Genomic DNA, 20,012 nt, shown 5'->3' with positions numbered 1-20,012 from the left:
TTAGACATCAATCGGTTTTTTGTGTAGTTGAAAATTGAATCTCAGATTTCTTATTTAACTATCAGAGACTTTACCAGTTGAGTTAACTGGAACCCCCCATATCTCATAAGTGTTGTACTTGAAATATTGATTTGTATGATTTAAAGTGCTTTTATACACTGACGGAGCTACCATTTGATTTTAGCAGGGGATAAATTTTTCAAAAACATATGTGTGCACTAGGGTATAGTATACAAGAATGAAAAAAAGTAAGTAGTTAATATGATATAGTTGGGCTCAAACTCATATGTTTAAGTCTTTTGGGTTTGATGGTTTTCTTATATACTATTATATTTATGTATTATTCAGTTGAAGACTCCCTAGGGTATTATTTCCACAAGGAAGGGGGAACGAAATTAAGGACAGTAAATCTATGAAGGTAGTAGGTAGGATAATTGAGTCAAGTCATGGCACCCTCTTCGTTTATTGTATAGGCATTTACTACTGTTGTGCTTATTGTTTAAGTTCATATATATTCTTTAATCGATAACACATGAAAGTGATCTTGTTTGAAAATTGAAACATATAGAAATATACTATCAAATTAGAAACTCTAATTTCTACAATGAAAGAGACAGAGTGAGCCTACATCCGTTTTATTAATTTCCTTCAACTTACAAAATATGTCCTAAATAATTAATATTAATATGGGTCACTCACTCAGTGCCTTAGATTTCTACATTGACGTGATCATTCAAGAATCCATGTTCATAAATTTATTGTGAATAAATGAGACTTAAATGAGAAGAAAGCAGGGAGAAAAAACTTATTAAGAATTTGAAGTCACAATCCATTATAAATATAAATTAAGTTCGCTACATTTAAGAGTTCCCAAATATTGAGAAAGCAACCATAGCTGTTTATACATACGGACTAATAACTTACATAGGATATTGGCAACACAAAAATAACAAGAATATATGAAATCCTTGGCAAAATTGAAGCACCACAGTCGCTAATGAGGATTGATATAAAGAAAAGTAATAACTCCCAAGAGGAAAATGATATAAGTTACCGAAAAGCTAGTGAATAAAACCACTTGATCTATTTTGTACCATTAGCACTTTTGGTTGTTCCTAACGAAAGTGTCCAGTATTATTCAAACATATACACTTGGGACTTGGGAGGCCCAATAAGCCTATAAATAGGCCCTATTAACAACAACACACTTAACATAACAAGCTATTCTTTTCAAATAAATAAATAAATTAATTAAAATTGATATGACCTTAGCCCAGCCCAAAAATCAGGATTTCTAAGAATGAAATCGGTTGGTTTGAATGTGTGATATGACCCTTAGACCAGCCCAAATGTGTTTGATTTTTATTTGTTATTTATTTTTAAAATTTTGTTTTGTAGTTTGGTTTGTCTCACAAACCACCGAGGGTGGTTGCCGCTGTTCGTTCCGTAGCAAGTATCTTATTACCTTGGAAGCAGCAAAAGCAGAAGAAGAATGTGAAAATTAAGCCCACGAAATACTTTGTGAAGACTTATGAGCATTTTATAATGGAAACCAGTGTTGTTGATACCGTACCGTACCGGCCGGTACGGCCGGAATATACCGTGCCGGCCAGTGATCCGGTACAGTTAACCCCTACGTTTCGTACCGGTAAAAATACCGGCCGTACCGGCCTCGTACCGGCCGTACCGGTCAATACCGGGCAATACCGGCCGGTACCGGGCGTACCGGCCGGTACAGAAATTTTTTTTTTTTTTTTAAGTTTTGTAATTTTTGAATTTTTGTTAGGAAATAATGGTAACTTATTTGCATTAACTTATTAGTATTATTTGTTTTTTTAGTATGCAATGGTAACTTTTAAGCTTTCTATTTTATTTTTTTATTTTTTTTCCCTTTTAATTGATACTAAAGTTTAAAACCATGAATAATTAGTTTTGAATTGAGGAAATGTTTTATGGTAAACTTTTATATTTATTATAATATATATATATATATACACAAACACATACATACATACATATATATATATATATTTATAAATATAAAAAATAGCGATAAACCCGAAACGGTACACCGGTATTGACCGGTATCCGAAATATATCGTACCGGTAGCCAAACCGGTACGGCCTCCAGTACGGTATTGACATCCTTGATGGAAACCAAACTCTAACGAATTCAATTTCTACGTTTTCGTTCTTCATTGGTAAATTACTTAATTCTCTTCTTTGTTACTCTCTGATTGTTGTTGGTTTTCAGGAATCTAATGTAATCTTTGGTTGCTCTTGATTTTACCATTATGCCTAATTATTCATCTTTTTTTTTTTTTCCTGTGAGCTTGGCTTATTAGTAAGATCGAAGTCTGTTTAGATTCTTTTAAGCTTTTTAAAGTGTTTTTTGATAGGATTATTTAAAAAAAAGAAGTGTTTTTTGATAGGTAACAAAAAAAACTTTATTAATATAAAACAAACCCAAGTACAACGTGGGTGAACTTAGGCAGCAGTACAATAAATTTCTTAAATTACAATATTCCAACATATCTAATATAGTAAAACAGATTCCAATGTAGAGCTTTGTTCTTATTTTTATTTGTTTTTATTCCAACGTATCTAATAATAATAACCCAAGTGTTTGTTGTTATTGAGTTTGTATATAAAATTATACATTCTAGTATTTAAGGGAAATTTGATGTAATAAAATTCTAACAAAGTGTTAAATTATGTGATATAATTTATATTTAATTAATTACTCATGAGAATAATAATATGTAAAATTGTGGATTCAAAAGTTTATATTATATGGCACAATATAATATAGATTTTTTTTTTTTGATGGGATATAGAAATATATTAATATGCCCAAGAAAAGTCTTATTAGAGCACGTCTATAAGAAACGTTTTGAATTTCGTTCTAGACTGACTACATTAACAGAATATCTTAGCAGAAACATTTTTGCTATAATAACAATAAAAATGATCTGCTGTGTCATTATTAAGCTAAAAAGCTAAAAAAATTTAATTGATTACATAAAAAAAATAAAATTAATAATGTAAAACTGTCTAAAACACTTTCTAAAGTGATCTGATGTGTTATACAAGGAAAAAATAAATAAACAAAAGAGGTAATATATTAAGAGAAATGTTATATCCAAAACACTTTAATGTTATTAGTTGGAAAAATTATTACTTTAATGTTATTAGTGGGAAAAATAATAATTTTAGTTTTGGGTACTTATTAGAGTCAATAATAACTTATCACTTATGATTTGTAGGGAAAATTTTATGAACGTAACATTTTTTTTTTTTATTGCTATAATGTACCACAAACTTTTCTACAAAATTTTTACAAACAATTGAAGTAGCAAGCTCTTATTGGTTCTTAACTAGCCCACCATGTACATCACCTTTTTACTCGCAAATAATTACTTACCACATCAGCAATTTGTAAAAAAGTTTGAATTTCTAAGATTTTCTGTCTCTTTTTTTATTTCACCCTTCCACATGAATGTCAGATCCTTTACATAGTCTCTACTTTGTATATGTTGATTTTTTTCCCTTTCTCAAATCTCAATTCTACTTTATTTTCATTTTTATTATTTATTACCCTTCTCTAATATTCTCATCTTGCTTCTTATCGATTCATTTTTGATTTATACTCATCCTTTTTTTGATTCAGTCCCTTTCCTAAAATGTCCCTGCGCCTAAGCTGTGGGCAACCTCATGTACACTATGACAACCACAATGCTAGATACTTGTCATGTGATGAGACCAGTGAGTAGACTGTTTAACTGATTTTCCCCTCACGTATAGGCCAATACTACCTTTTAATAGGTGAGGTCTAGAACGTGAAAATTTAAATTGGAGGTATAGTGAAAGAGATAAGAATCAAACTCAGGATCTCTTACTCTAATACCATGTTAAATTACTGATTGTTTCACAAGTTTAAACTATTGTGATATATATGGTAAATTTAATCATTTAACTATACAATTCTAACATAGATATTAATCTAATCACGTTGAGCACATTGGTAGGTAGTTAAATAGATATCTAGTTATCTCCAAGGCACTAAGGGAAAGAAACTGTGTTTTGGTTCAAGTGATCTAGAAATACTAGAATATATTATCGCAGATTTTACAGGAGATATAGATGATTGAATCTACAGGCGAACATACATTTCTAAAGTTGTGTATGAAATATATGATGGATGTAGTATACATATTGTGCAATATAGCAGGTAATTAGAACATTATGGATTTTGTCGACAATTTAAAATTAGTTAAACGTAATAGAACGATTAGTGTGTTTTGTAGGACAAAATGGGCTTCTGCCCTTTTTGGGTAAATTAATTAGCCTTTTGTCCTTCTTCCCAAACTAAATAGGGAAATGCCTCTCTTTTGAAATTCGACTTTCTCAAAATCGAGTTAAAAAAAAAAAAAATTCTAGAGCCTTATAGTAACGTTTTTAAGAACCTATAGTGATGTTTTAAGAACCTATAGTGACGTTTTATAACTTGATATCCATGAAATTGAGTTATAGGCAATTTTATTGCCTATAACTCAATTTCATGGATATCAAGTTACAAAACGTCACTATAGGTCCTTAAAAAGGTCAATATAGGTCCTTGAAAACGTCACTATAGGACTTAACTCGATTTTGAAAAAGTCGAGTTTCAAAAGAAGGGCATTTCCCTATTTAGTTTGGGAAGAAGGGCAAAAGGCTAATTAATTTGTCCGAAAAGGGTAGAAGCCCATTTTGTCCGTGTTTTGCGACAACAAGTCTATTGTCATGTTAATAAAAACTAGAGCAAATGTTTACATGGGCAAACACATTGACTATCACTATATTCAATATATAGTGGAGATGGGTGAGATACGAGTTTGGTTTATCCCCTCTAATGAGATGGCGGCTGGTCTTATAACCATGGTGTTGACTTAATAATATAAATTCAGAGAGCATATATTAAAAATGGGGCTAATTATGCAACTTTTGCTTATTTGCATAATATAAATAAATATATATATATATATATATATATATATTGAGAAACTTGCTTATTTGCATATAGTAGAATGTAATTATGCAACTTTTGCTTGGGAAATATACTTTCAAATTAGGGACTCCGATTCCTGAAAACAACAAAGACCGCGTAGGCTTACATCCTTTTTTTTATTTTTCTTCAACTTGGTAGAAATGTCCTAAATAATATGGGTTAGTCAATGGATGCCTTAAATTTCCACATTGAGGTGATCGTTGAAGCACACCGATCCACATTCATATTTTGATTAGACTCTTTATATCTTTTGCAGTACGATGCTGAAATCAATAATTCTATGGAGTAAAGAGAGTGCATTAGGTAACTAAGAGAATCTCTAAATTTCCACATTCACATGAGCTAGTGTAATTTAAACTTCGATGGAGACATGCTGTTTAGTGTACTCCACATTGCAATTTTAACTCTCAACTAATAACTCAATGAACAAGAACTGCATCTCAACAAAAATGATTGAGAAGTAAAGGGAAAAAAAATGACTAGTGCAAACTACACCTCTAAAATTTGGGTACTTCAAAATTTACACTTGAAGATTTGGAATTTGGATTTTACCTCCTGAGCTTACGTTGCATTTGTAGCCATTCTATCCATACTTTATGTTATTAATTGCCACATAAACTTGCCGCATGTGTTTAGCTCATCCAACAAAATAATACCACATCAGTTTTTATTATGTCACATGCCGTTATTTTATTGGATGGATTAAACTTGCATGACCAGCCAATTTATGCATCACTTAACTTAAAATATGGATAGACGAGCTATTAATGCAAATAGAATGTAATTTCAAGGGATAAAATCTAAATTCTGAAATTTAAGGATGTAAAATTCAAAAATCCTCAAACTTTGGAGTGTAATTTACACTTTTACAAAATAAATAAATAAATAACAATAATAAGAAATATGTGCATATTTTACTTTAAATATAACGTACTATTTAAAAACTTTGTTGTAATTTATAATGCTTTTGTAGTATTAGACTGTTATTGTTTATTCCTAGGAGTGCGGTGATTGTATTAGTGTCCTGTCAGACACGGTTGGTGTTGTTGAATTATTATTATTATTATTTTGGTTGAGAAACTGAATAAAAATTTCTTGCTAACCTTAAAAATGATTTTTTAAAAGTTGATAAATGAACTCACGCTTCATACACAAACGGGAAGGGTGACTAAGGAGGAGCACTACGGAATTAGTAGGGGCATATTTCATGTATTTTGCCATAAAGCCGGAATTTCTTGTGATCAAGCAAGAGTTACAAGTGGTTTGAATTAGTTTTCAGCATAGTATATATAAGGGTTTAGACTAAGGGCCCATTTAAATTGAGGGGAAAAGGAGGGGGAGCAGAGGGGAGTAGAGTAGTATAGTGTAGGCTGAAAATAGGTTAATTTTGAACCAAATTTACTATGCTTTACTCTATTTTCTCTCTCTCTCCCTCAATTCAAACGGACCATAAATGATTCCTACACATAATCTGAGAGACAGCCCAAAGAGTTTAATTAATTTACTAAGAAGATTAGTTAAAGAGGTTCACAAATGCTAAAATGAGCTATCAACCTGTGGAACGTAACAACATGTGCATTGATCAATGACAAATAAATTGCTTGAATTTTAGGTATCCAATGCCAATGTTTTAGACTATTTAGCAAAAAATTAAAAATGTTGTTCCCAAATTGACTCTTAATTAGCTTAAAAGTACTTAAAAGAACTATGATAGTAATATCTAGTGTGATCATCCGCATCAACAATGCACTAGAACGTACCGTAATATTTACGTAGAAATGGCACCGTTCCACAGCCAGTGAGTAGTGACCATTGGTCAATGTTCAAACAACAAAATGATATCGTGACACTTGATGTACACAACATCGTTTCACATGTACCTGTTAAAGTTCACGATGCATGTGACAACATTTTATAATTGTATTAATGAAGTTAAACAATGCCTTTTCACTTATAGCTGTTAGACCGTAACAAAATTTTAATAGAATCTGTTTAGGCAATTATGAGTTCTATAGAGAGTAATTTAATAGTGCAATTGATTCTGCTTCTTAAGCTCTCAGTCCATCATTCATCAACATAGATATAAAATTCGTTACAATAAAAGTTCCTAGATATTGAGGAAGCAACCTTAGCTAATTATACAAATAGGCTGATAACTTACGTAGAGAAATTGCAATAGAAAAATAACAAGAATACATGCAATCCTCAACCAAATTGTAGCACCACAGTCGCCAGTGAGTGTTGATATAAAGAACAGTAATTACTCCCAGGCAAAACATGATGTAAGTTACCGAAAAGCTAGTGAAGAACACCGTTTGATCAACTTTGTACCATTTCTCATCACTTACATCCGAGGAATGCATTGGCGTTGGAGAATCATATATCTTGGTGCAATTTTTCTCCAATGGCAGTCCACAAAGAAATGGATTTCCATCATAACTGCTTGCATCAAAAGTTCCAAATTGGGCTTTCATATCTGGGGTCCTACCTGATAAGTTGTTATATGCAACACTAAACACCTCCAAAAAGGTAAGCTCAATCAATTGTGGAGGAATTTCTCCACTCAATCTATTGTGAGAAAGATCCAAGCTCTCTACATTAGTCAAGTCTGAGAAAGATTTTGGAATGGAACCTGTCAATTGATTGTGAGACAAGTTTAGTGCATGAATTCTTTGTAGCTGTCCAAGTTCAAGTGGGATTTCACCTGTTAGATTGTTACAAGATAAATCCAAACCTGACATGTAAGTAAGAATGTGATCCTTGTAAGAGCTAAGCCTATATTTGGTAACAAAGTTAATTTCAACTTCTAGGTTATACACAAGATCGTGAGTACCATCGAAGGGAGTAATAGGAGTAACAAATTCAGTACCCCAATAAATTTCAAAAATACCAAAAGACAGTGTGTGTCCAAAACAATGAGGTATTGTCCCGGAAAATAAGTTTCTTGAAAGATCCATTAAAGTTATATTGGTCAGTTGACATAACTGTGTTGAAATATTGCCACTCAAATGATTTCCTCCCAGCAACAAAATTTTTAAGTTGGAAGTTTTACTGATTGCACTGGGAATGCTGCCTGACAATTTATTATCACTGAGATCCAATGTCCAAAGCTCCGACATATTGAGAAATGGTTCTGGTATTGATCCTGAAAAGTTGTTCTCTTCCAAATGTAAATGTTTTAACCGAGTGCTTGACCACAAAGGTAAAGATCCATCAAGGAGGTTATGAGAAAGGTCCAAAAACTCAGATGTAATTGTTTCACATGGAATTTGACCTTCAAAATTATTATTTTGCATGAGAATACCATCAACATCTGTTAAATTGCATATCCAAGTAGGAATCCTACCCGACATTTTGTTGTTGCTAACATCCAAGATAGAAATAGCCACGGAATTGGGTAATTCATTTGGCATAGCTCCGGAGAACTGATTATGATTTATGTTTAAAATATGTAGCTCAGATAAGTTAAATAAATGTACCCAATCTAAATGGCCGTCAAAATAATTATTGGATAACACCAAGGTCCACAGCCTGGAGCAACCGACAAATAAGTCCTTTGGTACTTCTCCGGAGAAGTTGTTAAGGGACACGTCGAGTGTGCCCAAGAGACTCATATTACCAAATGAGGATGGGAGAGAACCTGTGAAAGAATTATTGGATAACAGTAGGTTCCGTATATTTGGTAGGATCTCCCCAATATTTCGTTGAAGCTTTCCATTGAGCTGATTGTTTGACATATCTATCACATAAGTAGAGTTAAGACACAGCGGCAAATGAAAATGACCCGTGAAAGAGTTATGGTTAAGAAAGGCAGATTTTAGCCTAGTATTGTTTCTAAACAACCAATCAGGAAACGGTCCTTTCAACCCATTGTGTGAAAGATCAAGTTTTCTCAAGCTATGCTGGTGAAAGAGAAATGTCGGAAGTTGATGGGATAGCTTATTCAGAGAACAGTTAGATATCACTAAAGACTCCAACTGAAATAAGGGTACCCAGTCTGAATTTTCTGTTTCTATATCAAACTTCTCGTTATCAAGACATTCAAATTGAAATAACTCAAGCTTAGAATGATTAGCAAATGAGCCGAATGACAAACCCTCAAAAAGATTATGATTGAGATCAATGTACTTAAGGGAGGTAAGGCCAGCTATCAAAGATGAAATGTTTCCTCGGAACTGATTCCCTTTGAGATCTAACTGTTGAAGAGATGTCAAATTGCATAGGCAAGATGGAAGGGTCCCTTCAAAAGAATTCCCGCTAAGATCTAACTCTTCAAGTTTTTTGAGTCCACATATACCTGTAGAACCTCGGAACTGATTCTGTTTGAGATCTAACTGTTGAAGAGATGTCAAATTGTATAGGCAAGATGGAAGGGTCCCTTCAAAAGAATTCCAGCTAAGATCTAACTCTTCAAGTTTTTTGAGTCCACATAAACCTGTAGAAAATGACTAAACGTTTGAAAATCTTCAACTTTATTATATCTTATTCATAAGAATACATAGGATCTAAAGTTGAGTTTTTTTTTTTTTTTTCCTTTTTTTCTTCAATTTCATGAAAAACTATTGACATCAAATTTGGATTAAATACATGGTAAGGAGCCATCAAAATAATTTTGGCTCAAATTAAGATAAAGATTTGAGAGAAAATAATACTCCTATGGAAGGAGGAACAATTCCAGTGAAGTGATTGTTACTAAGATCTAAAAGCTCCAACCTACCCAAAACTGCCAATCTCTATAGAAAAAGAAAATCATTTGTGGTGTGGAAAAATCACTGCTCAAATTATGTATGTGAGAATTACATCTAATATTACTCTTTGTTATATGTATTACACAATTTTATAACACTTAATTAGATTAATATTTTAAAAAAATCTCAATGAAATATACAATCTTAACACATACACCAAATTTATGCCAGTAGAATTTTATTTTCCTTGTGATCATTAAAGGCATGTTTTATGGATGATTTTATTATTATTTTATATTTCAATATCAATAATTGATGAAATAATTTTTGATTACTCTGTAATTATAATAGGGGAGGGAGGTTTGGAACCCCAAATGTTATAGACATATCAGGAGGTACCAATCGATTGAGCTACAAGGCTCTAGCATAAAAAATTTTTAATTATTGATTATCATAATATATATTTCTAAATTATGAACTATATATATATATATATAATGTATTCAAAGTGTGTTTTTATCAAAAAAAAAAAAAAACTCATAAAATAAAAAATTATTAAGTAGTGCAATTTGAACATGACCATTATATAGACATGCACCCAAAGCTAATTCAACCATAGAATTTAGGGGAGAGAGAGAGAGAGGGGAGAAGAAGAAGAAGCAAAGAGAATAAAGAAAAATCCCTTACATTTTGGAAAGGAACCATTGAAATTATTGACTCCTAAATTGAGGACCTCCAAGCTTCTTAGATTAGCAAGATCTGCAGCAATATGAATATAACGTATTTAGAAGAAACAGAGCATTATATATTGCAACGTTAAATAATATATATAATTATATATTGAAAAGCAAGGAGGGGAGGGAGGTTTGGAACCCTAGATGTCAAACATATTAGGAGCTACCAATCAATTGAGCTACAAGGCTCTGTTATAATATTTTTTTTTAATTATTGATTATCTTAATATATATTTCTAAACTATGAACTGTATGTATATTAAATAATGTATTCAAAGTGAGGATTTGTTAAAAAAAAAAAAAAATCATCAAATACAAAATTATTAAGTAGAGTAATTTGAACATGACCATTATATAGACATGCACCCAAAGCTAATTCAACCATAGAATTTAGGGGGAGAGAGAGAGAGTAGAAGAAGAAATAAAGAGAATAAAGAAAAATCCATTACATTTTGGCAAGGAACCATTGAAATTATTGCCTCCTAAATTGAGGACCTCCAAGCTTCTTAGACTAGCAAAATCTGCAGCAATATGAATATAACATATTTAGAAGAAACAGAGCATCATGTATTGCAACGTTAAATAATATATAATTATATATTGAAAAGCAAGGCAGTAGTCAACTTCTTCCCAAATCCTTATGTGTTTATTTTTGGAAGACCAAACAACTTTGAGTAATGTTTTAGTAGTCCCACTCTCGCATCAACCACTCTTTTCTTATATATATATATATATATTTCCAAATTTATTCTTTTATTTTCTTTGCACTTACAAGCTAGATTAGATCTTAATAAACATTATCCAGACAAGATTTTATTTGTTTATTAATTCTTTATTTTGAGTGTAGGAACCAAAAGAACCTTGCATTACCTTGGTCATTAAGTAGGGTAATTTGAACATGACCATAATATAGACATGTACCCAAAGCTAATTCAACCATAATTTAGGAGAGAGAGAGGAGAAGAAGAAGAAGTAAAGAGAATAATAATAACATATTTAGTAGCCCACAATTAAACCAACATATATGTTGTGTTCTGTGTTTCAATATATATGAAATAAATATAATAAAGTACTCTTATATTTGTATCTTTATCTTTATTTTTATGATGATTAGTGGCTAATTTTGAATTATCTATGTTTTATTAGTAACTGAGAATTTACATGCTAATGGACTTTATTTAAGGCATAAGGATAGACTCTAACTCAAGTGGGCTGAACCCAACTCAAACTCAAAGACCTACAAGATGTGGAGAATTTTAACCGATTAAGAAAAGAAGCCAATTGGAGAAAAAAAATGTCAAAATCCAAAATCAGAATTTTTCTGCATAGGTCTCAGTATTTTGAGTATAACTCTCAATTCAGATATTGGATTGCAATGATTCAAGTTGGAAAGGAAATTTAACTCAAAGGGCTACACCTTTGCAACATGGGCCTGAAAATTTGACGAATTTCCCAATCCGAATTTCCTTCCTTTTTGGGGGTGGGGGAGGGGGGTTTACTCCTTGTGCAACTTGTATTAGTAGTGTGTTCTCTTATATGAAGGCTTTATGGCAGTTTGTGGGTAAGAAGAAAAAAGAAGAGAAGGATAGAGAGGCAGGGGAGGCTGCCTCCGTGGCTTTCTTCCATGCATAGTGACTATTTCTTTCTCTATTTTATTATATTTGTTGAGAGAGAGATAGAGATATTAAATAATGTATTCAAAGTGTGGATTTTCAAAAAAAAAAAAAAAAAAACCTCATCAAATACAAAATTATTAAGTAGTGTAATTTGAACATGACCATTACATTTTGGCAAGGAACCATTGAAATAATTGTCAGCTAAATTGAGGACCTCCAAGCTTCTTAGACTAGCAAGATATGCAGCAATATGAATATAACAAATTTAGAAGAAACAGAGCATTATTTATTGCACGTTAAATAATATATATATCGAAAAGCAGGGCAGCAGTCAACTTCTGCCCAAATAACAAAGTCCTTATGTGTTTATTTTTGGAAGACCAAACAACTTTTGAGTAACGTTTTAGTAGTCCCACTCTCCATCAACCACTCTTTTCATATATATTATTTGTTTATTAATTCTTTATTTTGGGTGTAAGAACCAAAAGAACCTTGCATTACCTTGGTCATAAAGGGGGCCCTCCATTTGAGTATAATCCAATTTCAAGGATGTAAGCGCTGACAGTGCACCCAAGGATCTTAAAATCCCTTTGTCGAAATGATTGCCACCGAGGTCTAGGTGCTTCAACTTGCTTAGCTTCGACAAATTTTTGAAATCTGAGAGTACACAACGGAAATAATAACTCCTTATTGTATGCAATTAAATTAATTACACTTTTTTATGGTAATAAGCAGAGCAAAACACCATTTTCACTCAAATTAAAGTAATTACTAAAGTGATGTTTTGCAATTAAATCAAGTATAATACAAAAGAATATTTAAAAAAGAAAATTTGGAAGCAATACCCAAACTGTCAATTTGGAGATCATATTGATCATAAAGCTGTCAATTTAATTAGATCACTGCTTTATTATAAACTAGTAACTCTGATTAAATCAAAATATGATCTTCTCTATCTCTCTACCTTGAATTGTTAGGGAGCCATTGAGTTTGTTGTAGCTTAAATCCAACTTCTCCAAGTCTTCAAAAACCGAAAGTTCTACCAAAAAAAAAAAAAAATGAAAAGTAGGAATTGTTTATATACTTTGTAGGAATTATGATGTATAGGCATACCTTCAGTAGGAAAGGATCCTTCCAAACGATTAGATTGAAGACTCAAAGTTTTGAGTGATTTAAGTAATCTCAATGATTGTATAATACTCCGTTTGAACCCGTTTGAACCAAGATCTAACCTCTCTAGCTTCTTCAACCTCAACAAACTTACAGAACCTATAATGAAATGGTAAGAAATAGAGTAATTATATTTTTTATTCACAATAACAACAACATTAAACACCAAATTATTCTTTATAAACTTGCTACAAATCTACCATATAATGCTCTGATACAATATTAAATTACCAATTCTCCCAAAGGTCTAAATTATTGGGATATAGTAAATTTAATCATTTAATTACATATATCTAACAATAACACCAATTCTTTATGAAAACCATTTTTTCTTTAATCTTAGGAAAATATAATTAGAAACAAATAAATAGGAGGCAATATTAACGTACCTTCATTCTCAACCCAACCAACAATGTAATTTGATGATAAATTAAGACTTCTTAACTCCTTGAAAGTCTCAAATAGAGAAACATTTAGGAACCAGGCGTTGTGCTTTTCATAATAATCATACTCTATAAAATCCCTAATGTTGTGGAGGGAGAGGTGGGTCACGTGACCAGTGGTGATGTTGCAAGTGACTCGCTCCCACTCACAACAATCACTCTCATGGTCATCAACCCAAGAAGGGAGAAGATGATTTGTAACATTGGGGCTGGACCTCACAAATTTCTTGATTTCTAAAAGACCCATCCTTTCTTCTTCAAAGCAACCTTTGTGCCCATGAAGTTGAACTAGAACTGTCAAACCCCACAATGACCATCCCATAGTGAAAAATGTAGTAGTAAACTAGTAGTACTCCTATATTCATTGCTATGACCAGTTTTATACAAAGTGAAGGCGGTAGGTACGTAGGAGAATTCAGTCAAGTCTTTTTTTTTTTGGGCTGAAAATATAGTTTAATAGTATTACGCCACTATTCGTTGCTTGCTAGACTAGTTTATATGGTAGTCCGGAGAATCGTTGATAATTCAAAGGCATTCAGTTGTACTAGATATGCTTATTGCTTACTTAAGGATAATTCACAGGCATGTTTTGGAGCATTAATTTTTTATTTTTTTAATGTCAAGTCAATAGCCTTAAGAGTACAATTGAAATATTCTTTTTGTTCTAAAAAAATACATTCAGTGTTCAAATCAACCCTCCTCCAAAAATCAAATAATCAAAAATTAGAAAAAAAAAATGTCAATAGCCTTATAGTTTAATTAGCACTTTTTGTTGTTTCTAATAGATGTTGTGAATATTTTCTTCTACAAAAATTAAGATTAAAAAAAAAAGGAGTAAACTAAGCTTATCAAATTATACTTTATAAAGCTTCAGAAAAAGAAAATGAATGTTGTGAATATTTTTTAACAAATAAATGTCAATGATAAAAATTATTCACAGGCACCTCACACATGTATAAAGTGCTAGTTATTTCATAAGTAATAGAGACTAATTTTTAAAATTTACATTTACTAAAACTACTCGTCCTAGAACTACTCGTCCCTACATCACACATAAGTAAAATAATGCACAATCATTTAATAAAATTATTCCCTTAAAATTTGGGCATATTTATAATATTGTGGAAGCCTTTTTTTTATGAAGGGCTGAAGACTTTTTGTAACATGGGAACTAAGCTTAAGCCTTGAGCCAGTCCTATGACAGTATAACGCTAGTATGGATGATGATATAATGACTAAATAGCTAATATTCTAAATCAACAGTTCAAATGAAAAGTTATTGTATCAAAAGAGGTGAATTATTTTTTTTTTTTATACAAAATAGAAATTCTATTCTAACTTAATTTAAGTATATATGTGTGTGAAGCTCCCTCTTGTAGACTTGAATCCCGGTCCTTGTCCCTCACACCCCACAAGCACTTATACTTGTAGAGTGACCATCGCACCAAAGGTATGTGGTGGTTAGAAGAGGATGTGAATTTAAAATTAGCATAATTTTGACCACTAAATCCTAGGCACCTATGATTTGTTATTATTATTATTATTATTATAGGATCTGTTAATTTTTTTAACACCATTATCTATGAGTAGTTAATTAGAAGGGGGTCAATTTTGTACTAAAGCCCGTTTTAATTTTTTAACAAACAAACAATATATTTCGGTATTAACCAATACCAATGTAATCTTTCGAGGTTGCCATTATATTTTAATAAATTACTAAAACAAATATTAATGTATAATTTTTACTCATATCACCAATATATATTTTATCTTATAAATATACTAACTAATACTCGTACAATGGAAAATTTGAAATGACTTTTAGCATTTAGAAAAAAAAAAAAAAAAAAAGACTTTTAGCAAAATAAAAAGAAATTTTGAAATAATTTATCGTTTACGTTTACAGGAAAAAAAAAAAAAAAAACCTTTGGAGTTAAGAGACAAATACACACAGATAAATAATAAGATAAACAGGCCGTATGAACAGAGGCCAACGAACCAAAGAGGAGAGACCGATGTAAGAGAGTGGAGGTGAATCCTGAAATTTGGGGAGAAAAATTACAGTTTTCTGAGTGTTTTTTTTTTCTTCGGTGTCGATCTATTTGTTGGCCGAAACTGATATTAACATAAGTTAAATTATAGTCATTACAGATATATAAGAAACAGAGAGGATATATATTAACATACCTTTATGCTAAATCCAACCACCAATTGCATTTAAAGATAAATCAAGACCTCTTTACTCCTTTAAAGTATCAAATAAGGAAGCGTTTAAAAACCATGGCATGAAATAGAGATAATCAACCCGTTTGATTTCCCAGATATTGTGGAGAAAAGATGGGTCACATGACCGGTGGTGGAGTTGCGGGTGACTCTCTCCCACTCACGACCCTCACTTTTGTGGTCATCAACCCATGAAGGGAGAAGATGATCTCTGATGGTCACATTGGTGGTGGACCTCACAAACTCCTCCTTGATTTCTAACAGACCCATCCTCCCTTCTTCAAAGCAACCTTTGTGGCCATGAAGATGAACTAGAACTATCAAACCCTACAATAACCACTTCACCAAGGACCGTCCCACTGTGAATGCACAGTAATAGTAATAGTAATACTCCTCTAATTTTTTGCTAGACTAATTTATATATTAGTTAGGAGAATCAAGTCAAGTCAATGGCTGTGGAAAAAAGGAGAACGCAGATTCATTAAGGGTTGGCTAGTAAAGGTGGGCGGTGGCATTTTAGTTAGTAATAAACAGTGCAGAGTCCTGGTATGTTACATAAATGACTTATAAATTTGAATTATTTTTTATTATATGATTAGGTGTTTTATGGTTTATTTATATTTGACTCATCTTTTTTTACATTAAATTAACTCATTTGGTATAAAAATTAAAAAAAAAAAAAGAATTTAGATTAGGTCGGATACGTGGCGCAAGATTAAACTTTAATTGAAATCCAATTTTTACACTGAATTAATTCACTTGACTCAAAAATTTAAAACTTAGATTAGATGAGGCACTAGGTACAAAATTAAACTTTAATTGAATTCCAACTTGAATTCTAATTGGATTTTATCTCAACTTTATCTATTAATATATATATATATATATATATATAACTAGTGTATAACTCATGCATATGCACGGTACAATTATTAAAAAAAAAAAAAAAATTACAATTGCACACAAATATGTATTCAAATTATACTCTCTCTCTCTCTCTTTTATTTTTATTTTTTTTTATTTCTTTTGAATATACACATGAGTTTACTCTTTCTTTTTTTGCACCTCATTAACTCACTAAGAACAAAAATTAAAAAATCTTAACGAGGACATGTAGCGCAAAATTAAATAACAATTGAAATCCAATTTAAAACCTAATTGAATTTTCTCTTAGCTTTACCTCTCTATATATATATATATATATATATATTTGCAATAAAATAGTGTATGATAAAAAAGTATTTGTACATTTCAACTAACGTGAATGTCACAATGCTCATTCATTTTCAAAGAGCATCAAATAACTTTTACTCGCGCTGGGGACTTTCATTATTGAGCAACTAGCCAGAACTAGTCTAATGTGCAATGCATTTTGAAACATTTTATAAGAAATTATATGATATCTCACATATAACACTTATTATGTGTCATAATATATATGAAATCAGTTTCAATTATATTACTTGTCATTAAAAAGAACGAGTAATCAAGAGTATGAACCAATTACTTAATTGAAAAATATTTAATTATTTTCATTCATTTAAATGTATAACTATCTTTTAGCTAGGTTCTTGATTGAGGGTAATTTTTCTCCAAAAAAAAAAAAAGAAAAAAAAAAAGATTGAGTGTAATTAAATTAGATATTATATCTTTGCTGTAATTTGTTACAATTGCTATCAAAGCAAATCATTGAGCATAGTGTCATTTTCCAAATCAATTGTTTCTTATATACTTTAAAAAATAATAATCATAAGAATCCATTTTACATAAATAATTATTGGATGGCCTATAAATATCTTAAACATGAAAATAAATAGGTTTACCCTATAATCTCTATATAATTACATGTCAAATTTAGAATACTATAGTATGCATAATTATTATATGTCATTAAAAGAATTTAGGAAATATAAATTGTTAAGATTAAAATAATTATAAATATACCGTAATTAGTTATTTTTATTTATTTAAGCATACCATTTTTTTATTGAATGTGTTATTTTAATTTAATAATAATTATTATTAAAATTTATTAAAATAATCATATAAATAATTTATATATATAAATTAGTGTACCATGTAAAATACATGAAAATCAATGCATTTATCTCCATTAAAACATTTCTCTCAAAAAACAATTTCCGTTAAAACATGACAATTAATTAATATATTGAGTCATTGATATAAATGCTAAATTTTGATTTTGTTGATGTGGAAGGATGAACTAGAATTAACTAATAATGCTGGTTAAATCGAAATCAAGGTTTCTCTATATCTCTACCTTGAACTGTTTCGGAGCCATTGAGCCAGTTGTTACTTAAATCCAAAATTTCCAAGTCTTCAAAAACCGAAAGTTCTACAAAAAAAAAAAGGTACTCTGATTGAATATATTATGTAATTAATAAATAATATATTATGGGAAATGCATACCTTTGGTAGGCAGAGATCCTTCCAATGCATTGGAAGAAAGATTCAGATTTTTAAGTGAGGTAAGTAACCTCAATGATTGTATGATACTCTGATTGAAAACGTTAGCATCAAGATCTAAACTCTCCAGCTTGTTCAATCTCAATAAACTTTCAGAACCTGTATATGATAAGATTGTAAGAAATAAAAATAATTATATTTTGTATTCAAAATTAAACAAATTTATTCTTGATAGCAATAGAGAACATAGACCACCACCACCTTAAAATATAGCAAGTACAGTTGTTATGTCAAAGCACCCCTCATGAATTAATGGAACTAAAAAATGGTTGGATGAATTATAAAAAGAATTAGTAATATATATGTCTATGTGATCCATCAGTTAATTAATAAAAGAGTACATAACAAGATAAAGAGTGCATCCAAATCCAAAAAAAAAATACTTTGGAGTTCAGAGACGAACACACACACATAAATAAGTAGATAACAAGATAAAGATGCCGTATTAACAAAGGCCAACGAACTGAAGAGGAGAGGCCGATGTAAGAGAGTGGAGGTGAGAAAAATTACAGTTTTCTGAGTGTTTTTTATTTTTTCTTCCATATCGATCTATTTGTTGGCCGAAACTGATATTAACATAGGATAAATTAAAGTCATTACAGATAATAAGAACAGAGAGATGATATGTATTAACATACCTTTATGCTCAATCCAACCACCAATTCCATTAAAAGATAAATCAAGACTTCTTAACTCCTTCAAACTCTCAAATAAAGAAACGTTTAGAAACCAGACCATATCTTTGAAAGAGAAATAATAATTCGATTCTTCCAGTTCAATATCGAATTCCCAGATATTGTGGAGAGAGAGATGGGTCACGTGACCGGTGGTGGAGTTGCAGGTGACTCTCTCCCACTCACAACACTCACTCTTGTAGTCATCGACCCATGAAGGGAGAATATAGACCCGTGCAGGTGAAGTGGGAAGATAATATCTGATGGTCGCATTGGGGGTGGACCTCACAAACTCCTCCTTGATTTCTAACAGACTCATCCTCTCTTCTTCAAAGCAACCTCTGTGGCCATGAAGATGAACTAGAACTATCAAACCCCACAATAACCACTTCACCAAGGACCGTCCCATTGTGAATATGCAGTAATACTCCTCTAATTTTTTGCTAGACTAGTTTATATACTATTAGTTAGGAGAATCAAGTCAAGTCAATGGCTGTGGAAAAAAAAGGAGAACGAAGATTCATTAAGGGTTGGCTAAAATAAAGGTGGGCGGGGGCATTTTAGTCCAAGTATTCGGAGAGCATTTTTGTTTTTATGCTGAGTTGAACTAGATATGCTTATTGCTTAAGAATAATTCACAGACATGTTTTGAAGTATTTTAGGCACATTTTGTACATGTGTTTAAGTTTTTAAATAATATTATATGTATTTTTATATTTTTACTCATATGTATTTTTAAAAAATATAAACAATGTTACTAGAATAACGGTTACTAAACAATTCTTTAATCTTTTCTTTTCTTTTTTCAATTGTTAATAGACTTGAAGTTGAACCGAAACTTTTTGGAATTTTTAAAAAACACATTTAGTGCTTAAAATTTAAATCCACTCTCCTCCACGTATTGAATTATAAATTAGAAAAAAAATTATA

The 20,012-nt window shown here is 31.1% G+C and overlaps 1 protein-coding gene across 1 annotated transcript; it reads right to left on the bottom strand.

Moving 5' to 3' along the window:
* Nucleotides 1-7,091: 7,091 nt before the first annotated feature.
* LOC115991360 (receptor-like protein 14) lies at nt 7,092-19,491 on the bottom strand. Its single transcript, XM_031115063.1, has 8 exons — nt 19,047-19,491; nt 18,352-18,507; nt 18,203-18,277; nt 13,199-13,354; nt 12,587-12,742; nt 10,919-10,990; nt 10,423-10,494; nt 7,092-9,482 (listed from the first exon to the last, which is right to left on the bottom strand). The coding sequence occupies exons 1-8, from the start codon at nt 19,489-19,491 to the stop codon at nt 7,180-7,182; spliced, it is 3,435 nt and encodes a 1,144-aa protein (XP_030970923.1). The 3' UTR covers nt 7,092-7,179.
* Between the last annotated feature and the right edge of the window lie 521 nt (nt 19,492-20,012).

Source organism: Quercus lobata, chromosome 5 (assembly GCF_001633185.2).
Source record: "Quercus lobata isolate SW786 chromosome 5, ValleyOak3.0 Primary Assembly, whole genome shotgun sequence".
NCBI classification, from domain to species: domain Eukaryota; kingdom Viridiplantae; phylum Streptophyta; class Magnoliopsida; order Fagales; family Fagaceae; genus Quercus; species Quercus lobata.
The sequence above is the reverse complement of the archived record's forward strand: the minus strand, read 5'-3'. Positions and strand labels throughout refer to the sequence as shown.